Genomic DNA, 25,867 nt, shown 5'->3' with positions numbered 1-25,867 from the left:
CAAAAAAGAAAATATGCTTCATAGACTGAATATTAAATCATATACATATCAAAATAGCATATTGAAATTTGACTTGTGTTTAGACCTTGGCATTCATTTATGAGCTTTGAGAACCTGAGTAAGTTATTTAATCTTTTATTTCTTCATTTATAAAAGTAAAAATAGCAGCCTTATGAGGTTTTTTAAGGATTGAATGATATCAGTTATGTTTAGTGTAATACCTGACATGCAATAAGCACTTAATAAACATTGGTAGCTGTCATTGTCATCATAATCATTATCACTTGAATTCATAACCATTATTTTTAAAAATCTTTAATATAATTTTATGGCAACATCAACAGGAAAATGGTATGCTATGTAAACATTTGCTTAATAATTATAGTTCAAATAAATGTCAATTGAGATATATATCTGATTGTTGATTGTAACTTTGTGTTTGAAATCAAGAAAATTTCTTGTTTTACCCAGTTAAATAGAACCTAAGAGGTAAACTGTTCATCTAGAACTAAAATAAGTAATTATTTTCATATAGCTTCAAGTATTATTTAATTTTAATTTTAAGTTAAAAAATTTCAGACATACATAAAAATATTAAAAATATAATGAAAACATCAACCTATAGCTTAAGAAATAAAATATATCCAAAAGAATGAAGTCCCTCTTCACCTTATATTTATATATGCAGTAACTTCATGTGAAATAAGGAATTTAGAAAATCAGAAAATCCTTTGAAGAACAATCTTAATGGCTCTTTAGTTTTATTAAAAAAAAAAAGCCAATAATACTGAACATGGTGACATATCCGGCAGAATGAATATGTCTTTTGTGAATAATTTACCCTGGAAATCTCATAAACCCTACAAAACTCAAGAGTGTCTAACTTCCTCTTTTGATAAATAGCTTCTGAACATTGCATAAGAGCATGTGCATGTACTTTTGTACCATTTATTTTTCTTCTTTTCTTACTGCTATATTTCAAAAGCAACAGAATAATAAATATTATTTACATTGTTGTGTTCATTGTGTAAAGGAGGATGTCTATGAAATGAATGTGTAAAGTATTATAATCAAGGTTAAATGCTGAATTCTACTGTATAGACCTGCAATTTTAATCTTGATTTTAAACTTGATTACATGTTTGCATATAAACTGTCTTGGGTAAAGAAAGGATGTTGTTGCTACATAGAGAAGAAAACTATCTTCATAAAAATCAGTTTGCCAAATTTTAGAACATAGTTTTTCCCTTTTGATCTTAAAATGACTTATTACATCACTTAAAAAAGAGAAAGTTAAGCAAAACATGCCTATCTTATAATCTTGAATTTGATATATTGTTTACATTAGCTATGGTTAACTATACAGAAATGGCCACATTGCCATGTAGAAAAATTATTGGTTGTCATTATTGTAATGTAGCTGAAATAGTTGATATTTACTAGTTCCTAGTGCAGCTGTATTATAGGACTTAATCATAGGACTTATTATAGGACTTATCTCTTAAACCTGGAGATAATTCTTGGATAATCATTAGATATTCACAGTGTTCAAATCTGAGCAAGGAAACAGCAGTGTTGACTATGTATTTATTTTAATATTTTGAGATTTATAGTGTTTGAGATCTTCAGGGATGTGAGGAGAAATCAGAAAAAGAAAGTGATCTCAGGTATTTTATTCAACTATGACATTCTTAGGGGAGAAGAATGGAAAACAGGCCAAGAGTCTCTCTATCACATTACCTGATCTCTCCTTGATCTTTTTGTCTCTTTGCCCCTATCCTTCCCCTTCACTCTAGAGAGACCTGACCTTTGAAGTATAATCAGAGATACTAACACAGCAGAGATCATGAGTGACACCTTAAAATTATAATTTCTCTATGTTAATATTTTATATTCTAACATTAGTGTTTAATGAATATCATTGTTTGTGTTTTAAGCCCATAGGATGTTTAACATGGAGTAAGTTAACTTACTTTATAAATCCAGAAATCCCCAAAGTAAGATAATGATTATGGAAAATGTGTTTTCTATTCCACTGATATTATTTAAGTAGTTTATAGTACATGAAACAAATACATAATGCATAACATACATAGGTCTAAATCTTGAGATTAAAAAAAACTTTGCCTTTTAGATATAAAGGTCAGTATTATGAGTTATGATTATAGATGGTTACTGAATTTTGATATATATTGCATGAAGTATTATCTAATTTTTTATGTTTATTATAGTTGCTAAAACATGGAAGTCACTTTCCAAGCAGGTAGGTTAAAGCTCTTGGTATATGTATGCATGCACACTATTTTATTTTATTTATTTATTTATTTTTAATTAATTAATTTATTTGGCTGCACTGGGTCTTAGTTGTGGCATGTGGGATCAAGTTCCCTGACCAGGGATCAAACCCGGGGCTCCTGCATTGGGAGCATGGAGCCTTAGCCACTGGACCACCATGGAAGTCCCACACACTATTTTATATATATATATATATATTTATGTGATGTATACATATATAAATGTAATATGTACGTATATATAAGATATATAAAGCTGAACTCAAAGGAGATTATTAGCAAGTTTTGCTAAATTAAATATTAAAAATTTTGGCACACCAAAAGACAGTGTCAACAATGTTAAAAGATGTATGACAGATGGGAGAATATGCTTGTAGCATATTGGGTTGGCTAAAAAGTTCGTTCGGGTTTTCTTAAGAGTTGAAAAACCAGAACGAACTTTTTGGCCAACCCATTATTAACAGAAAAGGCTAAGTGTCTTGTAGTCATGTAGAACTCCTGTAAATCAATATAAAAAAGATAATAAGAAAATAATGGGTGGACATAGCCAGAAGGGCCAATAAATATATGTAAAGGAGCTCAACCTCACTAGTAATCAGGGATATGCAAATTAAACCAATGATCTGATGCTAGTTCACACCCATCAGATTGTCAGGTTCTAGAAATCTAACAATACCAGTAATTAGCAAGGACAAGAAGAAGGAGGAATCAGGTGAGAATGTAAATTGGTATAGTCTCTTTTGAGAGAAATTTGGCACTATCTAATGCATATCAAAAATTCTACTTCTAGATATGTTTACAAGACAAACACTTGTATGCTTATACCAGGAGTCCTAAAAAAATTAGAAACAATATAAATGTCAATCAGTAGAGGAATTAATAAAAGAATGTGAAATAGGCATATGAAGGACAATACAGTAATATAGAGCTAAGATGAATAAATACACAAGAGATATGTGTATCAACATGAATAGACCTAAAAAACATGAGTTTGAGTAAAACAGCAAATTGCAAAATAATATAAACTGGTCTTTCTTAACGTGCAAAGACCTTTTTGGGGGTCCATGAAGTCAAGACTATTTTCATAATAATACTGAGCAGATACTTGTTCTATTACTCTCATTCTCTCACAAGTGTACAGTGGAGTTTTCCAGAGGCTGCATGATGAGTGATGACATCATCACTCTGAGAACTAATAGAATATGTGCTTGTGTGTTTTTGTGTTCTAAAAATGTATCATTTCGATTTCCACATGCATTAAATATTGATAGATATAACCTACATAAGCAATATCTCTTTCAGGTAAACAATTTTTAAAAGTATAAAGAGTTACATTTCAGAACTGCTGATATAGACAACTGCTATGTAGCCATTAAAATAAAAATGAAGAATATTTGGCAGGAAAATATGCTCATGACATATTAATGCAAAGAGTAATTTACAAAATGGTACGCAGAAAATGATTTAATATTTGCAACAAGAATGACAAAAATACTGTATAAATATGCCTAGATAGAGAATTAGATTAAAAGGAGATTAAATAAAATTTTTAATTGTGGTTCGTCCCTGGATTACAATCCGGTTTTATTTTCTGCACTTACTAATTTTCCTTTAACATATATATTACATATATAATTATAAAAATTGTCCTCAGAAAAATTGTATAAAGCCTTTAAAAGGCATCTATAATTCTAGGTAAATGAATTCAATCCAGCAAATATTTATTTAGTCCCTACTTGCAGTACTGCAATACAGTTCTGACACTTATCGCCCAGAGTTAGCATCAGACCCCACAGATTTAAGGACCCATTTCCCAAAAAGTTGGCCCTCATTTCAGATGTCAGCTGCAACTCAGGGGGTCCCGGACCACCCACACTGCTGACCAACTGGCTACAAATTCAGAGAGTTCCCACAGCTCCACTCAAGTTTGGTAATTTGTTAGACTGACTCATAGAACTCAGGAACGTTCTACATGTAGAATTATAGTTTATCATTATAAGGGAACAAATCAAAGCCAGCCAAATGGAGAGACACATACAGCAAGGTATATGAGGATTCCAAACACAGCTTCTGTGCCCTCTCCCTGAGGGATCAGGGTATGTCACCCTTCTGGCACACCCATGTGTTCACCAACCTGAAAGCTCCACTGAGTTTGGTGTCCAGAGGTTTTATTGGGGGTTTCATTGCATAGGTGTGATTGATCAAATCATTGGCCACATGGTTGAATTCAATCTCCAGTCCCTTTCCTCTCCCCTCCCCAGAGGTCGGGCTAGTTCAAAGCCCCAACCCTTGAATCATGGGTTGTTTTTGAAGGTCAGCCCCCCATCTTGAGTCATCTCCTCAGCATAAACTTTGGTGTTATGCAAGGATATAGTCTTCCTCCCAGGAACCAGGGACAAAGGCCAATCAAATTCTTTGTCATACAACACTACTACCTATAAGAGACTAAGTTAGGCACTGGGAGAGGGGAGAGAGCTTCCCGCCTGAGTGGAAATACAGTTTTTAATAAAACTTAAAAGTCCCTAGCCTCCACTGCAGTGAACTCTACTCGATACTCTGTTATAACCTATATGAGAAAAGAATCTGAAAAAGAATGGATATATGTATATGTATAACTGACTCACTTTGCTGTACACCTGCAACTAACATAATATTGTAAATCAACTATATGTCAATATAAAATAAAAATTAAGAAAAAAATGTCCCTGAAGTTGACACAGAACAAGATTAGTGTGTCAACTGGATGATCTAGACCAGACAAGGAGCTAAATTATTACAGAAATAAACTGCTTAGAGTCAGTAAGCATCTGGACAGTCATTTACTAGTTGTATAATCCCGGGTGAGTTACTTATCTTCTTTAAGACAGTAAAATATGCATAATGAGGATTATTTTTTAGAATTAAATGAGATATGTATTAGCCCACTGCCAAGCATATAGGGGACAATCAGTAAAAGGTAGCTATGATTTTTTTGGTCTTAAATTTTAGCTGATTTTAAGTAGAAGAAATGAGTTGAATACATGGGAACAGTTAAAATGGAGATGGTAGTATTTATATAATAGAGACAGTATAAATGAAAGTATATAAAATGTACTCAAAATATTAATATTTTTTAATCTTCTGCTCTAATGTTTATGAGTTTACTATTCTTTAAACATTAAATATCCTAGCTTCTCATTATTATTCATATGTGAATTGCTACCCTAGTCAGACACTACTGAGCACCAGGTGGCATCTATTACCTGCAGTGCAGAAATAACAATATGAAGGAAATGAGAGCAAGGATTCACAGATAGGCTTCAGGGCATCTATAAATCCCCTAAAAATACCTCTCCTGCCTTTGGCATCCCAGAGATTCCTTATTTGCCTGCTAACCCAGCTCTATAATGAAAAAGATGGTTTATAAATGTCACAGAGCTTTTTTAGGTACAACTACATCAGGAAGGATTTGTCTAAAGTGCTTCTCAAACTTGAATGTGCATAAAAATCACCTGGAGATCCTGTTAAAAATTGATTCTGGTTCAGGAGGCCAGGGATGGGATCTGAGATTCTGCATTTCTAACAAGCTCCCCGGTGATGATGCCCGGGCCATTGGGGAACTACATTTAGAGTAGCAAGAGTCAGATCTGGAAAAGAAGTCATTTCTATTGTTTTTTCAGTATGTTACTTAGCAGACTGGTTTTTTAATTTCAAATTATTTCAAGTTATCTCACCAAATCCTTTAATAATTTTTTCACAGTTAACCTAATTATAATTTTCTCTTATTTTTAACACAGTATGTGTAATAAATACAAAATCGTTCTAGTATCTGAGCAATGAATCAAATGTTTAAATTTTCCAAAATAGTCCCCCCTCAGCTTGATTAAAAAAAAAAAAAAAGCTGGCTAACCAGCAATTGAAGTGTGTATTCTTTACTGAATATTTAAGTTAAAATTAGAAAAAAAAATTGCAGCAGTGGACACAATAACTCAACACCCTGTCATCCCGCTTCATCTGATGTCATCATTCTTTGAGTCACTATTAAAATACTCTTCATTCTTTCCCAGCATAATCTGTTGCCCAGTTACTTCATCTACCACAAAATCCCCTAAATCCAAGAGGGCTACAGAAAACAGTATGTGAAGCCCAGTGATCATGTGTGACCTGTATAAGGAAGTCCACCTTTTCCTGTGGCTTCCACAGAACCATCCTTTTCTAACTGGCTCCAGAACTTAAATTCACTGTTTTATCTTAATTAGATTATCATATATATATGTATTTCTCCAGTTATTAAGTTTATCTGAAATTTTTGGTAGCTCTAATTGAATTTAATGTAGCATCTTTATCACTTATTTTTACATTTGGACTGTGGGCAAATATTGGGTTTTATGGTTGAATGAACCACAGATAAAATAGTATAAATACAGTCATGTCTCATGTCTTCTAAGCAGAGAATGTTTTTGCATAGGCATTTAAATATTTTTGGTCTATTTTATAAGTAAGTGGTTTACCAGTTAATCAGCATTATGATACCTTATGTCATAGGAATTAAATCAAATGCTATCAGAAACACCACCAGTTTGGAAAGGATCATCAAAGCTATTTCGAAATCTTAAAGAAAGAGGTAAGTTAACTATAGTATTTATGTATTTTAATATTGATACTATATTATTTATACTATTTATACATATTTTCCTCATGCTTAAATAATTTTATAATTAATGTGTCTATGTACATGGAAAAAAAACTGAAAAGAAAAACACCAAAATATTAATAATGATTGTTTCTCAGCAGTGGGATTAAACGTGGTTTTTATGTTACTTTTTATATACACTATTCATATCTTCCACACTTTTCACAACAAAATGAACTTTTATAGTTAAAAAAAAAACTTTTTAACCATATTGAGAAGTATATGTTATATTTACCCACAGAAAGCATTTTTCAAAAATACTGATTTCCAAATGTCTATTTTTCTTCTTTCCTTTTACTTCCAGGGAATTGCAGATTTTCTTAAATTTAATCAATATGAAAAGCTTATTGGATATATCTTTTGGTTGCACAATTTGAACATGTTTCTTTTAAAAACAACACTCACTGCAAAATCCACCTATTTCAACTTAACATATTACCCATATCTATATATACGTTAACTCGTTAATTCATACATGTCTTTGCAATCAAATTATATAGCTTTTATTGCAATTTTCTTTTACATTGTGCTTTTTATAAATGTTTATAGCAGAAACTAATTAATAAACTCTCTTTAATCTTAAAAAGGAATGTTTCTTAGAAATATATATTTTCATATTCAAATATAAGAGGATACAAAATAACAATATAAAGCAATTATCTAAACTTACCTTTTTTCATCAATTTCAACCGATATTGGTTTGAAAATAATATATTTACTGTAATGTCAAGATAAATACTTTATAAAGGATTAGTTATAATCCATATTTTTTTGCCTAAGTAGAAATAGAAATTCAGATTGCTTACACCTGGTTCTCATGGACTCTGGAAGGAGGAGACACCTTGTCTTCAACTGTAGGCTTTTCATAACTAGGGTTTTTAAATCTTTGTGAAATCTGGGCCATGGTGTCTTTAAAGTTCTTAGAAACTTTTTTCTGGAAGTTGTCTTAAAGATTGCCATTCAAATCTTAGGGTGGAATGATAGGATCAGGAAAATTCAAAGCTCGGAATAATGAGGGAAATTGGTGAATGTAAAAAATATTTCTTTAATACCTCTCATGGGAAAATGCAGTTGGATCAAATATAATCCAAGAAAGATAAATTCATGGAAGAAGGAAATTCTTTTTAGTTAGGGGGAGGGTTAAATCTGGAAGCCATAGGCTTAGGCAGGTCCTAATCCTACTTAAATTGTATGCATATTTGCATATTTTTTTCAGGGGGGAGATGATCTATTCAGTGCTACCCAATAGAACTATCTGCAGTGATGGGAATGTCCGTATGGTAGCCACGAGCCAAATGTGGCTATTAATTACCTGAAATGGGGCTACTGTATCTGAGGAACGGAATTTTTAATTTTATCTACTTTTAATTATTTTAAATTTAAATAGCCCCGTGTGGCCAATGGCTACACTGTAGAGCAGTGCAGATCTATGTCATAGTGATGGGATTATCAAGGTAATCCGTGGACCCAAGAAGTTTTAGAACCATAGGGTTAGGTAAAGTAGAGAGTTACAGAGAATCTTGCTTTTTTATAAAGAGATTAGGTGGTAGAGGAATTGTAAAGCTAAGTTTTTAGAACTATTGAAAACTAATTTACAAATTAATTTTGTCTGCTTAAAATATAACCCAGCAAGAAAATGTTAGGCAGTTTTACAAAAATTTAATTGGTACACAGCATTTATGAAAACATGAATTACATAGACTTAGTTATAATATTAAGCTAACTGTAATATATCATGATATAGGAACTAAACAGTGTAATGCTTTTAAGGAACTTCCCTTAAAATTTTTTAAAATTGAATTTTCAAGAGAAATTTTCAATTCCCTTAGAATTTTCAAGAGGCATCTTTCTTAGCCTCTTTTTCTAAGGATCGAAACATTACTATAGGCTTAGCATTTATTATTATTTTATTTTTGACCCTGGGTGACCTTAAAATAAATTGAAAGGTTAATTAATGGTTTTCCATTTTTGTAATTAAAAATATTATGAATCTACAGTTCATGTTTAGTAATATTTTCCCTTCTCCCTGACCTTTTTTTTTTTTTTACATCTTTACTGGAGTATGATTGCTTTACAATGGTGTGTTAGTTTCTGCTGTATAACAAAGTGAATCAGCTATACACATACATATATCCCCATGTCCCCTCCCTCTTGTGTCTCCCTCTCACCCTCCCTATCCCACCCCTCTAGGTGGTCACAGAGCACCGAGCTGATCTCCCTGTGCCATGCGGCTGCTTCCCACTAGCTATCTATTTTACATTTGGTCGTGTATATATGTCCCTGACCATTTTTATTAAATTATATCATGAGTTTCTCACTTTGTTTTTCTTCCCTGTGGATTATACCACCTCAAAAACCACTTAGTACTTCAGACAGGTGCCTACCATTATAATCATCATCAGGACTCTTGCTGTTTTGTAATCCTTCAGTGAGGAGAATCTTGAGTTGATTATCAAGTAAAAGATGTAGAGCAGATATTAAACTTCTTTATATTAACCAGCACCTCTTGTGCATTCCACCAAGTCGGAACAACAGTCAGTGAGACGGGGTTATGGAGATACAGAGCCCATTTCCAGATCTTTTTTTTTTTTTTTGAGGGATCCCTATGGAATCTAGGTATTGTATCTTATATACGTTGACCATTCCAGAATCTTTCTCCCATAACATTCATGGCAATCAACCAGAACTATGTCTATAGGTCACAATATTCTAGTATAAACAAAAGACGGGAATGCTTTCAGGGCCTCCTAGCTCGGCCCCTTCACATCTTCTGACAAACTGCCTGACAGTGACTCCTCTTCCTTTGTTCTGTAACAAAGAGGGTAGCCTCAAAGAACATCAGGTAAAGTGGAGTTTTAAAGTCCACGATCTGATTATTTTAAGGATTTTTATACCCTTTTACCAAACATGAGGACTGTCTGGTATCTGGATAAGTGTTATTGGCTTATTTCTGATTTTCATTTTCTCAGGATACACTTGGAAAAACAATTAAGCCATTAATTCTAGTTTGGGGTGTTATAATCCAAAAGCAAGAATTTGAGTAACAGAATGTATGTTTTTATGTAGTCCAAACAAACTCCTTTTAAAGTTTATGAGATTATAGAGAACTCTGGATACAATATACAGAAAGTGTAAGCTTTCTGTAAAAATTGAAACTACTTAGATTACATTTAATAGAAGCATGAAGCTTATCAAGAATAATGAGTGATAATTTGAAAGCAGAAAAGTAATAACTATAGGGTTGTGTTTTTTGAATGCAATAAGAAGTCAAATCTCTAAGCAAGAATACCTAAATGTTTTATTCAAGGGTTACTAAGAAATTATTGAGCACTTTACAGTGTTAACCATTTCCAACGTTTTTATTTTATGTTAGATTCATACCTTGAAAGCTAGCAACACATTTAAAATTTACAGCTATATGTAAACATTATTGATAATTTTGCTTTTATGCCAGTATATCTGGAAGCATTAATGTGATTTTTGTATGGGTTTCTACAGAGGCATATGAAACAATGTAAAATTTATTTATTGTTTCTTTCACCCTGATTTTGTAGTAATAGTTTAGTCTCATTGAAAACAATATTTAGCATCTTCTTTAAAACTCTAAGTTCTTTATAAATATTACTGCTATTATAAGAATAATATTTTACCTGATAAATATGAAGAGAAAGTAACATTTTATATATAGCATAACTAATACTATTTTTCTTCTAGGTGTGATTTCTTACACAGAATATCTTTTTCTTTTATGTATTTTAACAAGTAAGTATACTCATTAAATCTATTTCTGGATACAGTTTTCTTTCTCAAGCATAATCTTGGGAAATAAAACTTTTTTAAAATTAATTAATTTATTTTTTGCTGCATTGGGTCTTTGTTGCTGCACGCGGGCTTTCTCTAGTTGTGGCGAGCAGGGGCTACTCTTTGTTGCGGTGTGTGGGCTTATTGCGGTGGCTTGTCTCGTTACGGAGCACGAGCTCTAGGCACATGGGCTTCAGTAGTTGTGGCTCACGAGCTCTAGAGCGCAGGCTCCGTAGTTGTGGTGCACGGGCTTAGTTGCTCTGAGGCATGTGGGATCATCGCGGACCAGGGCTCGAACCTGTGACCCCTGCATTGAAAATCAGTTTAGGTCTATCCATGCTGTTTTGCAAAATTCATGTCTAAATGCCAGTGGAAAATGCTAAGCATAGCACTATCAAGGGTCAAAACCATAAATATTATTATGGCTTACAGTGTAGTAAATAAAATGCTCATAAATTATACACTTAATATCCTATATCAATCCCTGTGGTTGGATCTACATGGGAGCCTAAAGGTCAGGATGTGTAGTGATTTGTAAATTTCCTGCTACACTCATTCATTCAAATCACATTTTCTGCAAGACTAGTGTGAAAGAATGAGTCCTTTAACTAGTAAGTCTATAAGAAGACCCATCATACATCCTACAACAGCTTTATTATTATCTTCCTCTCATATACAGCAATTCTTATGAAGTATATGAAGGGTTTACTAAGGTGTTCAGTTAAATTTCATTGCATTTAATGGAGGAACTTACATGCTATAGTTCACAGTGCTCCAGCCACCTGACCTTTTTATTCCCTGAATTCTCACCTCAGGAATTCATACTTTCTGCTCCCTCTACCATCAGTGCTTTTACTAAAGATCCTCAGGATAGTAAAAATCATTCAGGTTTCCTTTGAAATATGAAGACTTAGAGAAGCCTTACTTGACCATCCTCCCTAAAATAACTCCCTCTTCCATCTCTCCTCTTTTACCCCTTTACAGTGTTTTATTTTCTTCATAGTACTTAAAGTATTTGAAAGTGTTTGTTTACTGGTTTACATGTTTTTGTCTCTCTCCCCACAGTTGAATGCAAGGTCCACGATGCCAAAGGTTTTATCTTTTCACATGGTAGCCTCTCAGAAAATAATTGGCAAATGAATGAAGAAAGGAGTGAAATAAAAGAATGTGGCTAGTGGAATTTCCAATTGTGGGGATTTATGGAGATGTATGGAAACAAAAACATCAATATAATTGTGTCATTAGAAACCAATCTTAAAATTCCTATACTTCTGTAATTAGAAAATTCACAGCCACTGTGTTATTTCTGAATTTAGTAATGGATGCTGTTATGTTGGAGTTCTGTTGCAGGAAATCTGGGGGGGTGGGTGTGCTCGCACACATATGTATTTCAAAAATTGTATATTTTTTTTCTTGCTTTTTTCCTCCTGGCTCAAAGTCATTTAAAATGTTGGTGCTGAAGAAAAGCAAGTATTGTGCAGTTAGTTATAGGACAGCCTGAGGTTGTCCCAGAGTGGAAAGCCATTCTGATGATTTTAGTCCAGTCAGTGATGAATGCCACTGTGGAAAGTAGAGGAGTGGGTGCCAAGGAGTGTCTCAGAGATTTGTTTTAAAGTTATCTTGTTAGCAGAACAACTTTAGATGCAAAATTAGAAGTTATAAGTGCCTGGACCAGCAGAGTGATGGGTCCGAGTAAAACAAAACTGGTGAGGAAAGCCACTTGTTGAGCTGGGACAGGGTTGGTTTAAGCATGTTGGAAAAAACACAGATAGTGGTTTTTGCTTACTACAGAAAGGGTAGGATCTTTGGATGCTGTGAATCTTCATTTGGAGTTCAGGACCCATCTTAGAAACTACTAAGAGTTTGGATGGAAAAGTTATGGGTATAGTTTAGATTAGAACCAAGAAAAATGTGAAAACAGGGCTGGCAGGAAGTGGGCTAGATAATCTGTGTTACCTGTCCATAGTTTTCTCCCCTTTACTTTTTATTACTTTAACTTAATATTCCCTTCCAAGTAATGCTGGTGAGGACTTCTTTCTATGTGTCTTCAGATATTTTTAAAGCTTAAATCTTGGTTATCAGAGATGGTGTAACTTTTTATTTCCTTCTCAAGCGAATGATAATGAAAATAAGTCTAGATTCCTAAAATACATGCAAAACAATGAACTTCCATAAAAGACTGGCTTTCGTTTCCATTATTTTCAGAGACAGCTATTACCGGTTAAGAAAGTAGAGCTGTGTGCTTTGTTTTTGCCGGGTTCACGGTTTCACAACAGGTAGTGGCAAGGGTATCTGTGAGAGGTCCTTTTTAAACTTTTTGCCAGTCATCTTAAAAGAGAAGGTCAGATGTTTTGCAAAAGGCATGTACACTGAGCTCCTCTTTGAAGGATACGTTCAAGTTTTCTTCTGTCCAGGTTTTCTTCTTTATGCTTTAGAAGTGAAAAAAGAAGGATTGAATCTCATTATAGGGTTCATACAATTAAGGCAGTTCGTAATGTGTGAAAGTCTGATTTTCTCAGAAAAGGAGTTGTTCCTTGTATTTGGGGAGAATTAAGTATTCAAGCTCTCCTTATATTTCTGTATTTGAAGCCTCTAGAAGTTCAAACCCAAATATGTTATCTCTCATGCTTGACATTTTTTCACAGGTTATTTCCATTATAATTTTCCCAAGATTTTAGACTGATCCATTGGGTCATATTCTTATTTTTCCTTCTGTGCTAAGTAGCTGACATATTAAAAATACTTCAAATGTGATGAGCTGATATTTTCCTTTTAAACAAGCTGACAGACTTTGGATAAGAAAGAAATATTTATCTTTGGAAGGAAGGTAGTCAAATTTTACTGTCAGTGCTATGCAACAGGTATCACACAAGTAGATTTAAAGTGTATTATCAGTTGTGTTACTAAGTGTGCTAATTTATGAAGCAGAAATATATATACTTACATGTAGCTTTTATTATATTTAAATAATAACATGTTGCTTTTAATTTCTTGGTTAAAGAAAGTATTTCTGTATAGAATGTGAATAATTGTTTACAACTAATGTGGATTTTTTTACTTTAAAAACATTTTTTCATTTCACAAATACTTTTCCTGTTCTTTTCTGACAGAGCCACATGCAGGTTTTAGAATCGCTTTCAACATGTTTGACACCGATGGCAATGAGATGGTAGATAAAAAGGAGTTTTTGGTGGTATGTATATTACAAGCTACATTTTATCAATAATTAAAAATTGCTTACTTATATTTTTATGTTTTGCATTATTTAGAATACCGTTGTAGAAAAAAGAGTGAAAATTTTATGCTTTCACTTTAATAAAGTATATACTCATGTACTTTATTTTGAATGATTTTGTTTTTTGGCTGTGTTGGGTCTTTGTTACTGCACGCAGGATATTTCGTTGTGGCGCGCAGGCTTCTCTCTAGTTGTGGCCTGTGGGTTTTCTCTTTGCTAATTGTGTCACGGGCTCCAGAGCACGTGGGCTCTGTACTTTGTGGCATGCGGGCTCTTGAGTTGAGACCTCCGAGCTCAGTAGTTGTGGTGCACGGGCTTAGTTGCCCTGCGGCATGTGGGATCTTAGTTCCTCCACCAGGGATCGAACCCACATCGCCTGCATTGCAAGGTGGATTCTTTACCACTGGACCACCAGGGAAGTCCCTATTTTGAATGATTTTTACACTATAAAAAAATAAATTATATTCAGTGTATAAAGATGCTTATAGTTGTTTACACATCTTCTGGAAGTTTGAAATGTGTCAGATGTTTTCCACTGGGTGGGTGACAAGCAATCCTGAGGTGTTATGCATGCTCAGTCTCTATCATATCAGCCACCCAATTACAGACAGCTCTTTGCCACAGGAACTCCCCTTCCTTCTCATTAAAGGATTTACGATTTTTCTTTTTCCTTTTCTCTTCCACTCATTGCTGCCTTGTATTCCAGTCTTAGCCCAATTTCCTACTCCCTTCTCCTGTCTTTGACCAGGGGCTGATCTCCAGTGGAGGGTAAGAGTGTTCTTGGTATTTGTCCTTCAGCCTTTCTCACCCGACTGGTGCTGTGTTGGTGCTGGTCTGGCAGCATCATCAGCTGCTCTCTCATCTTACCACCCACTCCTTCCAGAATTTTTCCATTGCTTTTTACCCCTGTGTCCTTTATCTACTTCTGTGGCCAAATGCCTATTCTGTTTTTCTCCAAAACAGAGATTAACATTAGTTTACTCCTTCCAGTAACAACCTCTACCCTTAGCATTTATGTTTAACTCAATATTTACCTCTCCTAGTGAAAAGAGAAGGGAAAAATAACATAAATAGCCATTTAATTTTCTATTTTTCCTCTGTATCGAGCCAATAAAAATCCCTTGGAAAACCTCTTAAATAGCTTAGTATTTTCTTCAGAGTCTGGAGCATAGAAGAGAAACTATGCAGTCATTCTTTTCCATGGTAGGAAAGAGAAGAGAGAGAAATCCTCATCAAAAGCTAGTTAGCCATTAAAAAGGAAGCAAGCTAACTAATTATTGCGATCTATCAAAAGGCTTAATCTAATACCCATGTGGCCCTTGCCTGAGTACAGTGCCTGAGCAGGTCACTGGAGCTGGAACCGTGAAGGGTCCCTCACTGCAGTGCTTTTCAGGATACGGGGGAGGCGAGAGGTTTCAGCTTCATTGCAGTAGATTGAGAGATGCACGAAACACCCTAAAATGGACAGGCTTAGTTTACTATAGTTCTGTCATGATAGTGTACAACTGTATTTTAGGACTTTCACAATGGGCCTAGCAATCTAAATAATTTTCAATAAACTTTCTATGACAGCAGTGCCAAGTTCCACCCCACTTTCTTAAAGATTAACTTTTGGAACTCAGTTCATTGGAAGTTGCCTGTCTTTCGGAATCTTGTCTGTTTGTGGAGATGGGAGGTAAAAACATTCATGCAGAATTTCTATTTATTTCCACTGTACACTCTTACAAAAGTTGCCCTTGCTTTAAAGCGGTGGTCTCCTCTGCAGTGGCTGTGTACTAATAGTTTTTTGTTTGTTGTTTGTTTGTAAACAGCAAAGAGTTTGGAAGTAGAGGTGGAGTTGGGCAAAGTTATATGTAGAGGTCTAAAATCTGCGGTCCTCCTGCCTATTTATGAAGTGATTATTAATAACCTTGCAAAAAATAAAAACTCTTTTCACTAAGAAAAAGTGTGGAAATAAATTTATGTGTTAATAAAATCATTTACATTTTGTACTGTATATTTTAATTGTCATTTCATATCTTGGGAGGTAACACATTTTGACTTTCAACTATAGCCATACAAAATGAAGTAAAGAGTTGAGATAGCTGTTCAAATTACACAGACAAGAGCAATGACCTTGTCAGAAAACTGACATAGAGACAGGATTAGGCTTCCACTTGTAAAATAGGATTTTAAAGAGGAAATAATGCCTTGTATAATGGTGCAAGAGAAGTTACTGTGTGACAGGCAATGTGCTAAGTAATTACTTGTAATATTTACTCTGTACAACATTATTTTTATAAGACCTATATCGATTATACCTCAGTAAAGCTGGAAAAAAAATGCTGCCCTAAGAGATTCTGTAAGATATTATCTTCATGTTCCTGATATGGAAAACAAGCCTTAAATAATTAGACTAACTTGCTCAAGGGCTTATACATGGAGAGCCCATGTTCCTACCACAATGCCCAGTTACCTGAAAGAGACGTTAGAGGTCGTCTAGCCCACCTGCATTTCATATAGGAGCAAATTGGAGCCCAGCGAGGGTTGAATGACCTGTCCCCCATTATAAAATTAGTGTATGACAGAAGATGGGCTCAAGCCCAGACCTGTGAGTTCTGGTCCAGTGTCCTTTATCCCTCAGTAGGCTTCATCTCTTTTTATGTATATGCCACAGGCTCCACATCTTTGTCTTAGAGATAAAGTAAAACTATTTAATAGATCCTTTGGTACTGGGTTGCCTTTTTCTCAGGAAACACATTGATATCAGAAAATATATTTATACTAGTTTTAATGATCTTGGTATATGAAGCTAACTATTTTCTTTCTTTTTAGAATATAATATACCTAGCACAGGGTGTTAGGTAGGTACCCAGAAACTCTTGTTGGATATTTGGTTTTTGATTGTTTTCTTTTTTCAGCTTCAAGAAATATTCAGGAAAAAAAATGAAAAGAGAGAAACTAAAGGAGATGAAGAAAAGCGTGCAATGCTGGTAAGAATAATTTATAGTAGTTTCAGGGGGGTTTTCTAGGCAAGAATTATTTTATTCATGTTGAGAAACAATAATTAAAGCCTGTAACTTTGGACCTGTCCCTTTCTTGAAAACTTTCTACAGTTCTTATGTAGAAAAATTGCTTCAGTATTTATATGCTTTGATATCAATACTTATATCAAGTATTGATATTAAACATCTGTATCCATAATCACATTCATTAAATCATTTTCATCTGTATTGTTGTTATCCATGAGATTTGAAGGGTATATCATATAATAGATTAATACAGATCATTATGCATGTAAAAATTTAAAGGTGAATTGCAAAGATTTAATTATACCTGTGAGTAAATTTAGTGGTGCTATAACAATATGAATGTTGAAGCAAAAACAAGGAAATAGTAGGTTTTTTTGCATTCATAGAAATATATATTATAGATTCTTCTTCTGGTAAGAGTAATATTTTCATCTTATTCTGAAGGTAGAGTTAAGCAACATTTCCCTCCATTTTCCTACTAGTTTTCTTTTTTGCTTGTCCCAAGTATTTCAGCCTGACAACAACCCACGTTCACATAATAAAAATAACACGCAGATACTGAGACCTTAGTATCAGACACTATACTAGGTGCTTTGCATGCGTTTTCTCATTTACTCTACCCATCAGTTCCCTTATTATCTGTAATTATAGATGAGAAAACTGACAGTTGGAAAGGTTAAGTATCTTGTCCAAAATTCCATAGCTATTAAATGGCAAAATCAAGATTTGAAGCCATGGCTGGCCAGCTCCAAAACCTGCCCTTTTACCCACTGTATCATATTTCTTCCTCTGGTACTTAGATAGCAGAAACATGGTGAATTTTGTTGGCATGTAAATGATAATTGCTTAATTTGCAATTTCATGGCCCTGTGAAATAGTTTAATTGGTCTATCTGGAATTCAAATAATGAACTTCAAAGAACTGCAACATTTTTTATTATTCTCATTGTTATAAGGATATGTATTAGGTTTTTTTAAACATGGGTTATCTGTAGCAGATGGGTGTCATATTAGTCCCAGTAGATTTTCGAAGTATGTATTTATACTAATAAAAGCAGATTATCAGGATTATGAATATATATTATTTCTTAGGATATTTGACTATGATATATTTATCAGTATTTGTTGAATCACCCCCAGTAGACTAATTATGGAAGACACTTATATCAATAGAAGACACTGTCTATAGATAGTATACTAAAAGAGTAAACAATTATTTTAATTTTGATGGATTACCCCCAATTGACTGGATAGGCAAGTTGTTAATAAAATATCGTTAAGGAGGTTGAATTATGTTAATGAATCTCTTGGTAAACCTCAGTGATAAAGTAGATAGTATTTCAATGGATACAAATTTAACTGTTTATTTATACTAATTCCAGAAAGGACTTAATGGATCTTCCAGTAAAGTTACAATCCTATTCTAATCATTAACATTTACTAAAATACCTAAGTCGAGTAACAAAGGGAGAGAGGAAAGGGAATAATAATAACAGACAACCCACATTGGGAAAAGCTACAGTGTCAGCACAAAAGCATCATTGCAGCCCAGGTAAGGTAAATTTAATACTGATGATTTAATGCAAATAATAGTGATATAGTAAAACTTCATTAAGTTGGATTACTTAGGGAAAGTCTATCTGAATTATGAAATCTAAATTATATCAGCATACCCTAAATTGTATTAGTTTACATGAATATAGGTAGATCAATGAAGCATTCTGTAGCAAATATATGAGGAAGGAGACTTGATATAAAGAACAGATAAAAATAACTTATAAGTAGTATATAACTTATTTATGTGTAAAGGAATGCTTGCTAAAGGCACTGATCTCCATGGGTACCTCAGAGGTGTTTATCTTACATAGCTTACAATTAGTGGCTCCTGAAATCTCATTTACAGAATTCAGCTCTCAGAACTATTTCTTAAAACAATTCAGAAATAATCTTTAGTACAACCTCTGAACTAAACAACACTCTAGGACAATACAGCTCCCTCCAAATATTTGTTACTGTGTTTAACAATAACAATAATTAGTGGTAACTTATTGTTAATAGTTGTCACATTTTAAATAATGCATATCTGAACTGATGAGATTTTTGAGTCTTGAAGCAATTGAAATTTAGCTTATAGTGAAAATATATAGATTACATTAGGGAGACAGTGTAGCACAGGCTCAGGAGCCAGGTTTTCAGGGTTTGACTATTAGCTCTGCCATTCATTACCTGGGGGACCTTGAACCAGGTCCTTAAATTTCTCTGTGCCGCAGTTTCTTCATTTGTACGAGAATAGGAGTAATAAGCACATGTGATTGTTATGGGGGTTAAATGAGCTAAAACATGTAGCCATTTAACAGTGTATGGAATATAATGAATACTCAAAAAGATTAGCTAATTGTGAGACACGAAATTCTCTTTTAATTAGTAGAACGATACAGCTACTTTAAACTGAATATTACATACCCAAATCAAAATTTTAGCAAGACTAAATTGTAAAATATTTACATACCAAAATTAACTATGCTTCAGAAAGACAGAGGGAAGTGAGCATAAAATTTCTTGGGACACTTATTATGTGCTAAGCTCTGTACTATATCCATTATAAATGTTACTCTCATTTAGTCCTCATTACACTTCTCTGAGGTAAGTATCATACCTTTTTACAGATGAGAAAACCATCTTAGAGAGGTTTGTTAACTTGCCTGAGGTCATGGCACTAAACAGGAGCAGAACAAGATGCCACTGTAGGTCTCATACCATTCCCACCACCATGCTGCTGCATCTAGATTTCCCCCTTGTCCCACGTGGAATCGCTGAAGCATGTCTCAATAAAACTGCATACTTTGGAGGAACATGTTTTACTCAAAGCAGTAGTTCTATCAAAAAGTTAAAATGAAAGTGGTTGAAATGAGCACAAGTTCATTTAATGTTTAATTATATGAGATTTAAAAAACTTTGCTACTCATCTTTAACATTTATCCCACTTGTACTGTGTTTATGCTCTATATAGAATGTAGCATAATGATTTGCCCTTCCTAATTATTTTGTCATCTTTTTCTTTTTTTCTTTTGCTATACTTGGGTTCATTCTGAAATGTGACACTTCATTTGGCCCTTTGTGCTCTATGTCAGCGTCTTCAACTTTATGGATACCATTCTCCTACTAATAGTGTATGTACAATACTTTAAATGTTCTTTATGTAAATAGTCCTCACCTGTTTTACTTGATAATGCTATTATTCTGTATAAAGCCAGATCTGTTATTGAGCATGTTTAGGAATTTATCGAATATAATAATGTGCAACCAGGCCAAAAATTTTTATTTCCTTCCTAGATTTATGAGAAGACTAAAACTAACAGAGCAATTATATATCTTTAGCTTTAGATTAAAATAAGGGAAAGGTGAGTGAAACAACCAAAAACTCTGGTAGAATAATTGAAATTTTATATTTTTCAGTGGTATTTGAAGAGTTAAATACAATTTATGGAGCAGATTCTCAGGCTATGCTCTTGCAGGACACAGGTACTTTAAGAACTGGATCTGTCCATCTGATATACAGTCTTAATTCTAATAAGGAAGATATTAATGGATAAACTTTTCTTAGTTTTCCGTATTTCTCCCAAATTTTTTTCTAAAACCTTTGATGCCTGCCCTCTGCCTATGGTCTATACAAAAGTCTGGTACAAGACGACACTTGATATGTTTGATATATCACTCTATCACATGTTACTTCTCAAAAAGGATTATGATCTTCAGACTCATCTTTTCCTGAAAAAGTTGGGAGTTCATGCAGGTGATCTTCCAACTAAACTCTTCTTACACTACGCTTTCCGTCTTTCCTTTCTCCTGGAAAGTCAGAGCTTGTTGGTTAGCCTAGCTACTACACAACTAAGAGTAGGCCATGGCCCCTTTTGAATGTAAGCATGCACAGTCCATTTGATTTCCCCAAGGATCCTTAAGTCACTTAGAAGGATCCCTCAAATTATACAAATTCCACCTAAGAGAAGCTCTTGAATTCAGCGTGACTGACTCAGAATTGTCCTGCTGAAAGTGTTCCAGTTATAGTGTAAACTCTAGTTGTGTTGCCTCCTGTATTGTATATTTAATAAAAATTCCAAACTATAAAAACTAATTCTGTTCTAGATTTAAGTATACACTGAAGGCTGATTCAGCATAAGGTAAACCTAAGATATCTTGTCTAAGTCACAAGGAATGGACCTAGAATGGGTTGGAAAACAAGCCAAGTCCATGGGAACCTTATGACTGACTAATTGTTTTGATCCCTTACGAGATACTTTAAATTTTTTCTGCAAAATTCACTACTGTTTTCCATGAAATAAAGTCTACCATTTTCTTAAAAATTTTAAAAGATTCCTCTGTTAATTTTTCCAAAAATATATAAGAATGTGTAAGATGAAAATCTCATAGATTCTAATGCCATATGCCCTGTGAAACTTAATAAATGTTAATAATAATTATGACTTTTTAATTTATTTTTCTAACCTAATATGTCATTGCATGAACCATTTTTCCAACTGTGGCAATTTATATTTTTCTTTTAAACTCATAAATTTCATACAGGTGAGAAATGGTTTTTTAAAAAATACATTTCAGAGTAATATTGATAAAAGGAAATAGGTACTAATATAGCTCTAGTTTAAGCTACATACGCAAATTGTAGTCACTTAGACATTAAGAGAATAATACTGAGAACCAGATTTAAATTACATATTTCATTTATATTATGCTTGCTTATGTAATAGGAAGGTAATTTATGTTTTGTTGTGACAGTGTATATATATATATTTTTTTTTATTTTACTGAAGGCATCTTTGTTTTTCATCTAAGAATGTAAAATACATATTTTAAAGTGATATAACTCGATGTCATTTTTTTATCCCCAGTCTTAAATGTATTACATGATGTTTCAACTCCCTTAGTTTAGTTGGCTATATAAACTGACTTTTTTTCATATAATAGGAAAAGTTTTGCTCAGAAAGGAATGATTATTTTCAAAAAAAATGCAAGCAAACAAGGAAGATTTATTTAAAATTAAAAAAAAATCAGACAGCCTGAACATTTATATGAAATATCGTTGATATATGTTTTCACAAATATATTAATATAACGTTATGAATTAACTGGCAATTTTCTGCTAGTTTCCAGAATTGTAGATCAACTGGAGTGATAAAGGATGTAATTTGAGTGTAGTTCGTGGAGCTGAATATAACCCAAGATTCTATCTTTAGGAAGAAGTTCCTTCAGGAAAGGCAGGGCCTCTGGATTTTACTATAGAGACAGAGATTCTGTGGCCTCTGTAGTAACCTGTTCCAAAAGTTAATCATCCTTACAGTAGGTTCTGCCTGTATTCTGTCAAATTATTCCTTGCTACAGTGTAGGATTGAACATACTTTTTTGTATCCTGGAAGATAGTTACCTTACAGCCTTTTCTCTTCCAAACAACCCTGATTCTTTTCATATTTCTCATATAGTCAGCTCTTGATTATCTTACTACAGTAATGAAAAGAAATATAAAACATTCAAAAGAATAAATAATGCAAAAGTCAAGTATATTTGACTTTGACATACCTTATATTTTACAGATTTTTTAAAGATTATCTTTATTACCCAAATTTCATTGTAGTCAAAAAATATGGTAATTTTTATATAATTTTTGACATGGGTTGAACTTGTTTTATGGACTAAAACAATGTCAATATTCATAAATGATCTGTGTTTGAAAAGAATGTGTATTCTTCAATTTCAGGTACAGGGTTGTAATATATATATGACCAAACGTATTAATTATGTGTTTTAAATCTCTATCATTACTAATGTTTTTTTCTGCTGTTCTGTCAAATAATGTGTTAAATTACACATTACAATGATAGACTTGTTAATTTCTACTTATACTTCTGGTTTTGTTTATTTTATATATTTCAAAGCCATCTTATTGCCTGTATAAGAATATAGATTACTTAACTCGTCTTAGCAAGTTAAATCTTTGATTATATACTATCCCTAGATCTCTAGAAATGTGTTTGTGTTAAAAATCTATTTTATTGTCAAAATAAATATACTATGTTTATTTTTATTAACATGTTATTTTCCATTTTGTGTTTTTTATTGTCTATTTTTACCTCTAGTGATAATGAAGCTTTCCCTGATTTTTTTTTTTTTTTTTGGCTGCATTGGGTCTTCATTGCTGTGCCCGGGCTTTCTCTAGTTGCAGCGAGTGGGGACCACTCCTCGTTGCAGTGCATGGGCTTCCCATTGTGGTGGCTTCTCCTGTTGCAGAGCACGGGCCCTAGGTGTGCAGCCTTCAGTACTTGTGGCACGTGGGCTCAGCAGCTGTGGCTCACGGGCTCCAGAGCGCAGGCTCCGTAGTTGTGGCGCACGGGCTTAGTTGCTCCGCAGCATGTGGGATCCTCCCGGACCAGGGCTCGAACCTGTGTCCCCTGCACTGGCAGGCGGACTCCCAAACACTGCGCCACCAGGGAAGCCCCTCCCTGAGTTTTTAAATATGTGTTTTAGTTCAGAAATATACTGCTGATAGAACGTAAATATAAAACAAAACAAAAAACAATAAAAGTTTAACTACTATATAATATAGATCAAGAAATAAAACATTGCCTTTGCTGTACCCCAAGAAGCCCCTTCATATGTCTCCAATCATAATCCCTTCTTCTCCTTCAAAAGATAACCACAATCAAGACTTTTCTATGTCAATTATTTCTTTGCTTTGCTTTGAGGTTTTATGACCTACTTATGTATCCTAAACAATATAGTTTAGTTTTGCTCGTTTTTGATCTTCATATAAATGGGATCATATTAAATGAGTTTTTCTGTGTGTTGCTTCTTTCACTCAGCATCATGATTGGCAGCTTCATCTGCGTTATTTTATCTGGTCCTAGTTCATTCACTTTCATTGCTATGAGCAGCAGTGCTCAAAACGTTTTGGTCTCGGGACCCCTTTACATTGTTGAAGATTATTGAGAATCCAAAAGAGCTTTTGTTTATGTTGGTTATATTCATCTATTTTTGCCATATAAAAACTAACACTGAGAAAATTATAAATATTAATACATTTAAAAATAATTTTTAAAACTCTCATGTTACCATAAACATTTTTTATGAAAAATAATGTCAAAAATATTGTGAGGCAAGTGGTATTTTACATTCTTTGCAAATCTCTTTAATGTCTGACTTAGTAGAAGACCGCTGGTTTCTCATAGATGCTTCTGTATTCAATCTGTTGCAGTATATTGTTTTGGCAACAAATACTATCAGTTGTTTCCCTTGAAGCAACAGGCTCACTTGGTTCATCTTCCAAAAAGATGCCTGCCACATACCAAAGTCTAAATAACCATAGTTTGTGTATCCATTGTTCTTTCAAGTAAAAGTGATGGTTCATGAAAAAGTGGCTAGTCTACCTGGCAACACAAACCACCGCATAGATGTTTTTTCTCAAGGCACCCATAGTACTTCATTAGACAGAAGTGCTTTACGCATGCTTCCCTTCACACCGAATGTTAAAAAGATGTGTGCTCAAAGATTAAATTAACACCATTATGAGTTTTATTCTTCAGCAAGTACATTCTTAAGTGAAACTTTTTTTTTTAATATGAGTATATGACTGAAGAATGTGACAACTTCTGAAGAATGTAATGACTTTGGTCTTTGGTGCTGTCATTGTACTAAGGCTTCAGCAATTTTACCCACCATTGCTTTTGTACCAGTCAACACAGTACAAAAGGCAAATAATGTCTTTAAGATGCTTTAAGATACATCTATATTATATTTTGTCCAGTACTTTTCAGTTATTCTCAATGAGAAAATTGGCACTGTTTTTTCTAGTCTGTCATTACTAGAAGCCTGGTTTATCATTTACAACCTCTCATTTTCCTTATATTTTGGATGTGTCTTTTTTAAAAGTATATTTTGTGTATTTTATCAGTTCCTTTTTATCTGGATTGATAATATATGCTTTTTAATTGGAAAATTCAGTCAATTTACATTACTGTGATTACTTATTTGGATTTATTTTAGCCATTCTATTTACTGTTTTTTTTCTCTTTTCTTACTTTCTTTTACCCGGGTTACCTGGTAAAAGAGGTAACCCTGGCATTACCTGGGTTTATTTTGAGTTTAGAAGACATTCACTATATTTCTTTTCTTTTTGTAGTTATTTTTGAAATTTTAATAAGAATATTTAAAATAATAAAGTCTTAGACTAGGCCATATCTTTATTCTCTTTCTCAAAAATAGAGTTTAAAAGTTCTTTAATACCGTTCTTTCCTCTCCTGGCATGGGTACTTAAAATTGAACAATGTTTGCGCTTGTCTTTTTTTAATCCCACAAGTTAGACTTCTAAAATATGTATGATTCATGTTTGTTTCGAATTACTTATATATTTGCTATTCTTTACTCAGTATTTCCCTCTTTAATCTCACCCCTTCCTAAGTCTCATAATCTTATACTCACAACGTATATCCTCAAGTGATGATCTTCTAATAAATTTTTTTAAAAACCCTCTCTCTGGAAATCTCTTTTTTCCCCTTTATTTTTTTCCAGTTTATTGAGATATAATTGACATATAACATGGTATCAGCTTATGGTGTACAACATAATTTGATACATGTACTTACCACAAAATACCAGAATAAGTTGAGTTGACATCCATCCCCTCACATAGTTACAGTTTTTTTTTCTTGTGATGAAAACTTTAAGACCTATTTTCTTAGCAACTCCTAGCATACAGCACAGTATTATTAACTGTAGTCACCATGCTTTACATTACATCCCCAAGACTTACCTATCTTATAACTGGTAGTTCGTACCTTTTTACCGCTTTCA

General features: G+C 33.5%; 1 protein-coding gene across 1 annotated transcript in view; it reads left to right on the top strand.

Moving 5' to 3' along the window:
* The window catches only part of MICU3 (mitochondrial calcium uptake 3), a 97,434-nt gene that overhangs the window by 47,399 nt on the left and 24,168 nt on the right, over window positions 1–25,867 (top strand). The window contains exons 4-9 of the mRNA XM_007459911.1: window positions 2,231–2,262; window positions 6,818–6,896; window positions 10,680–10,727; window positions 13,877–13,959; window positions 16,902–16,973; window positions 20,143–20,181. Of these exons, the coding sequence (XP_007459973.1) occupies window positions 2,231–2,262; window positions 6,818–6,896; window positions 10,680–10,727; window positions 13,877–13,959; window positions 16,902–16,973; window positions 20,143–20,181 (353 nt within the window). The remainder of the gene's footprint in view (window positions 1–2,230; window positions 2,263–6,817; window positions 6,897–10,679; window positions 10,728–13,876; window positions 13,960–16,901; window positions 16,974–20,142; window positions 20,182–25,867) is intronic.

This window comes from Lipotes vexillifer, unplaced genomic scaffold, assembly GCF_000442215.2.
Source record: "Lipotes vexillifer unplaced genomic scaffold, Lipotes_vexillifer_v1.1 scaffold614, whole genome shotgun sequence".
Classification (NCBI taxonomy): domain Eukaryota; kingdom Metazoa; phylum Chordata; class Mammalia; order Artiodactyla; family Lipotidae; genus Lipotes; species Lipotes vexillifer.
Note: the sequence above shows the minus strand (reverse complement) of the source record. Positions and strands in the feature narration are given on the sequence as shown.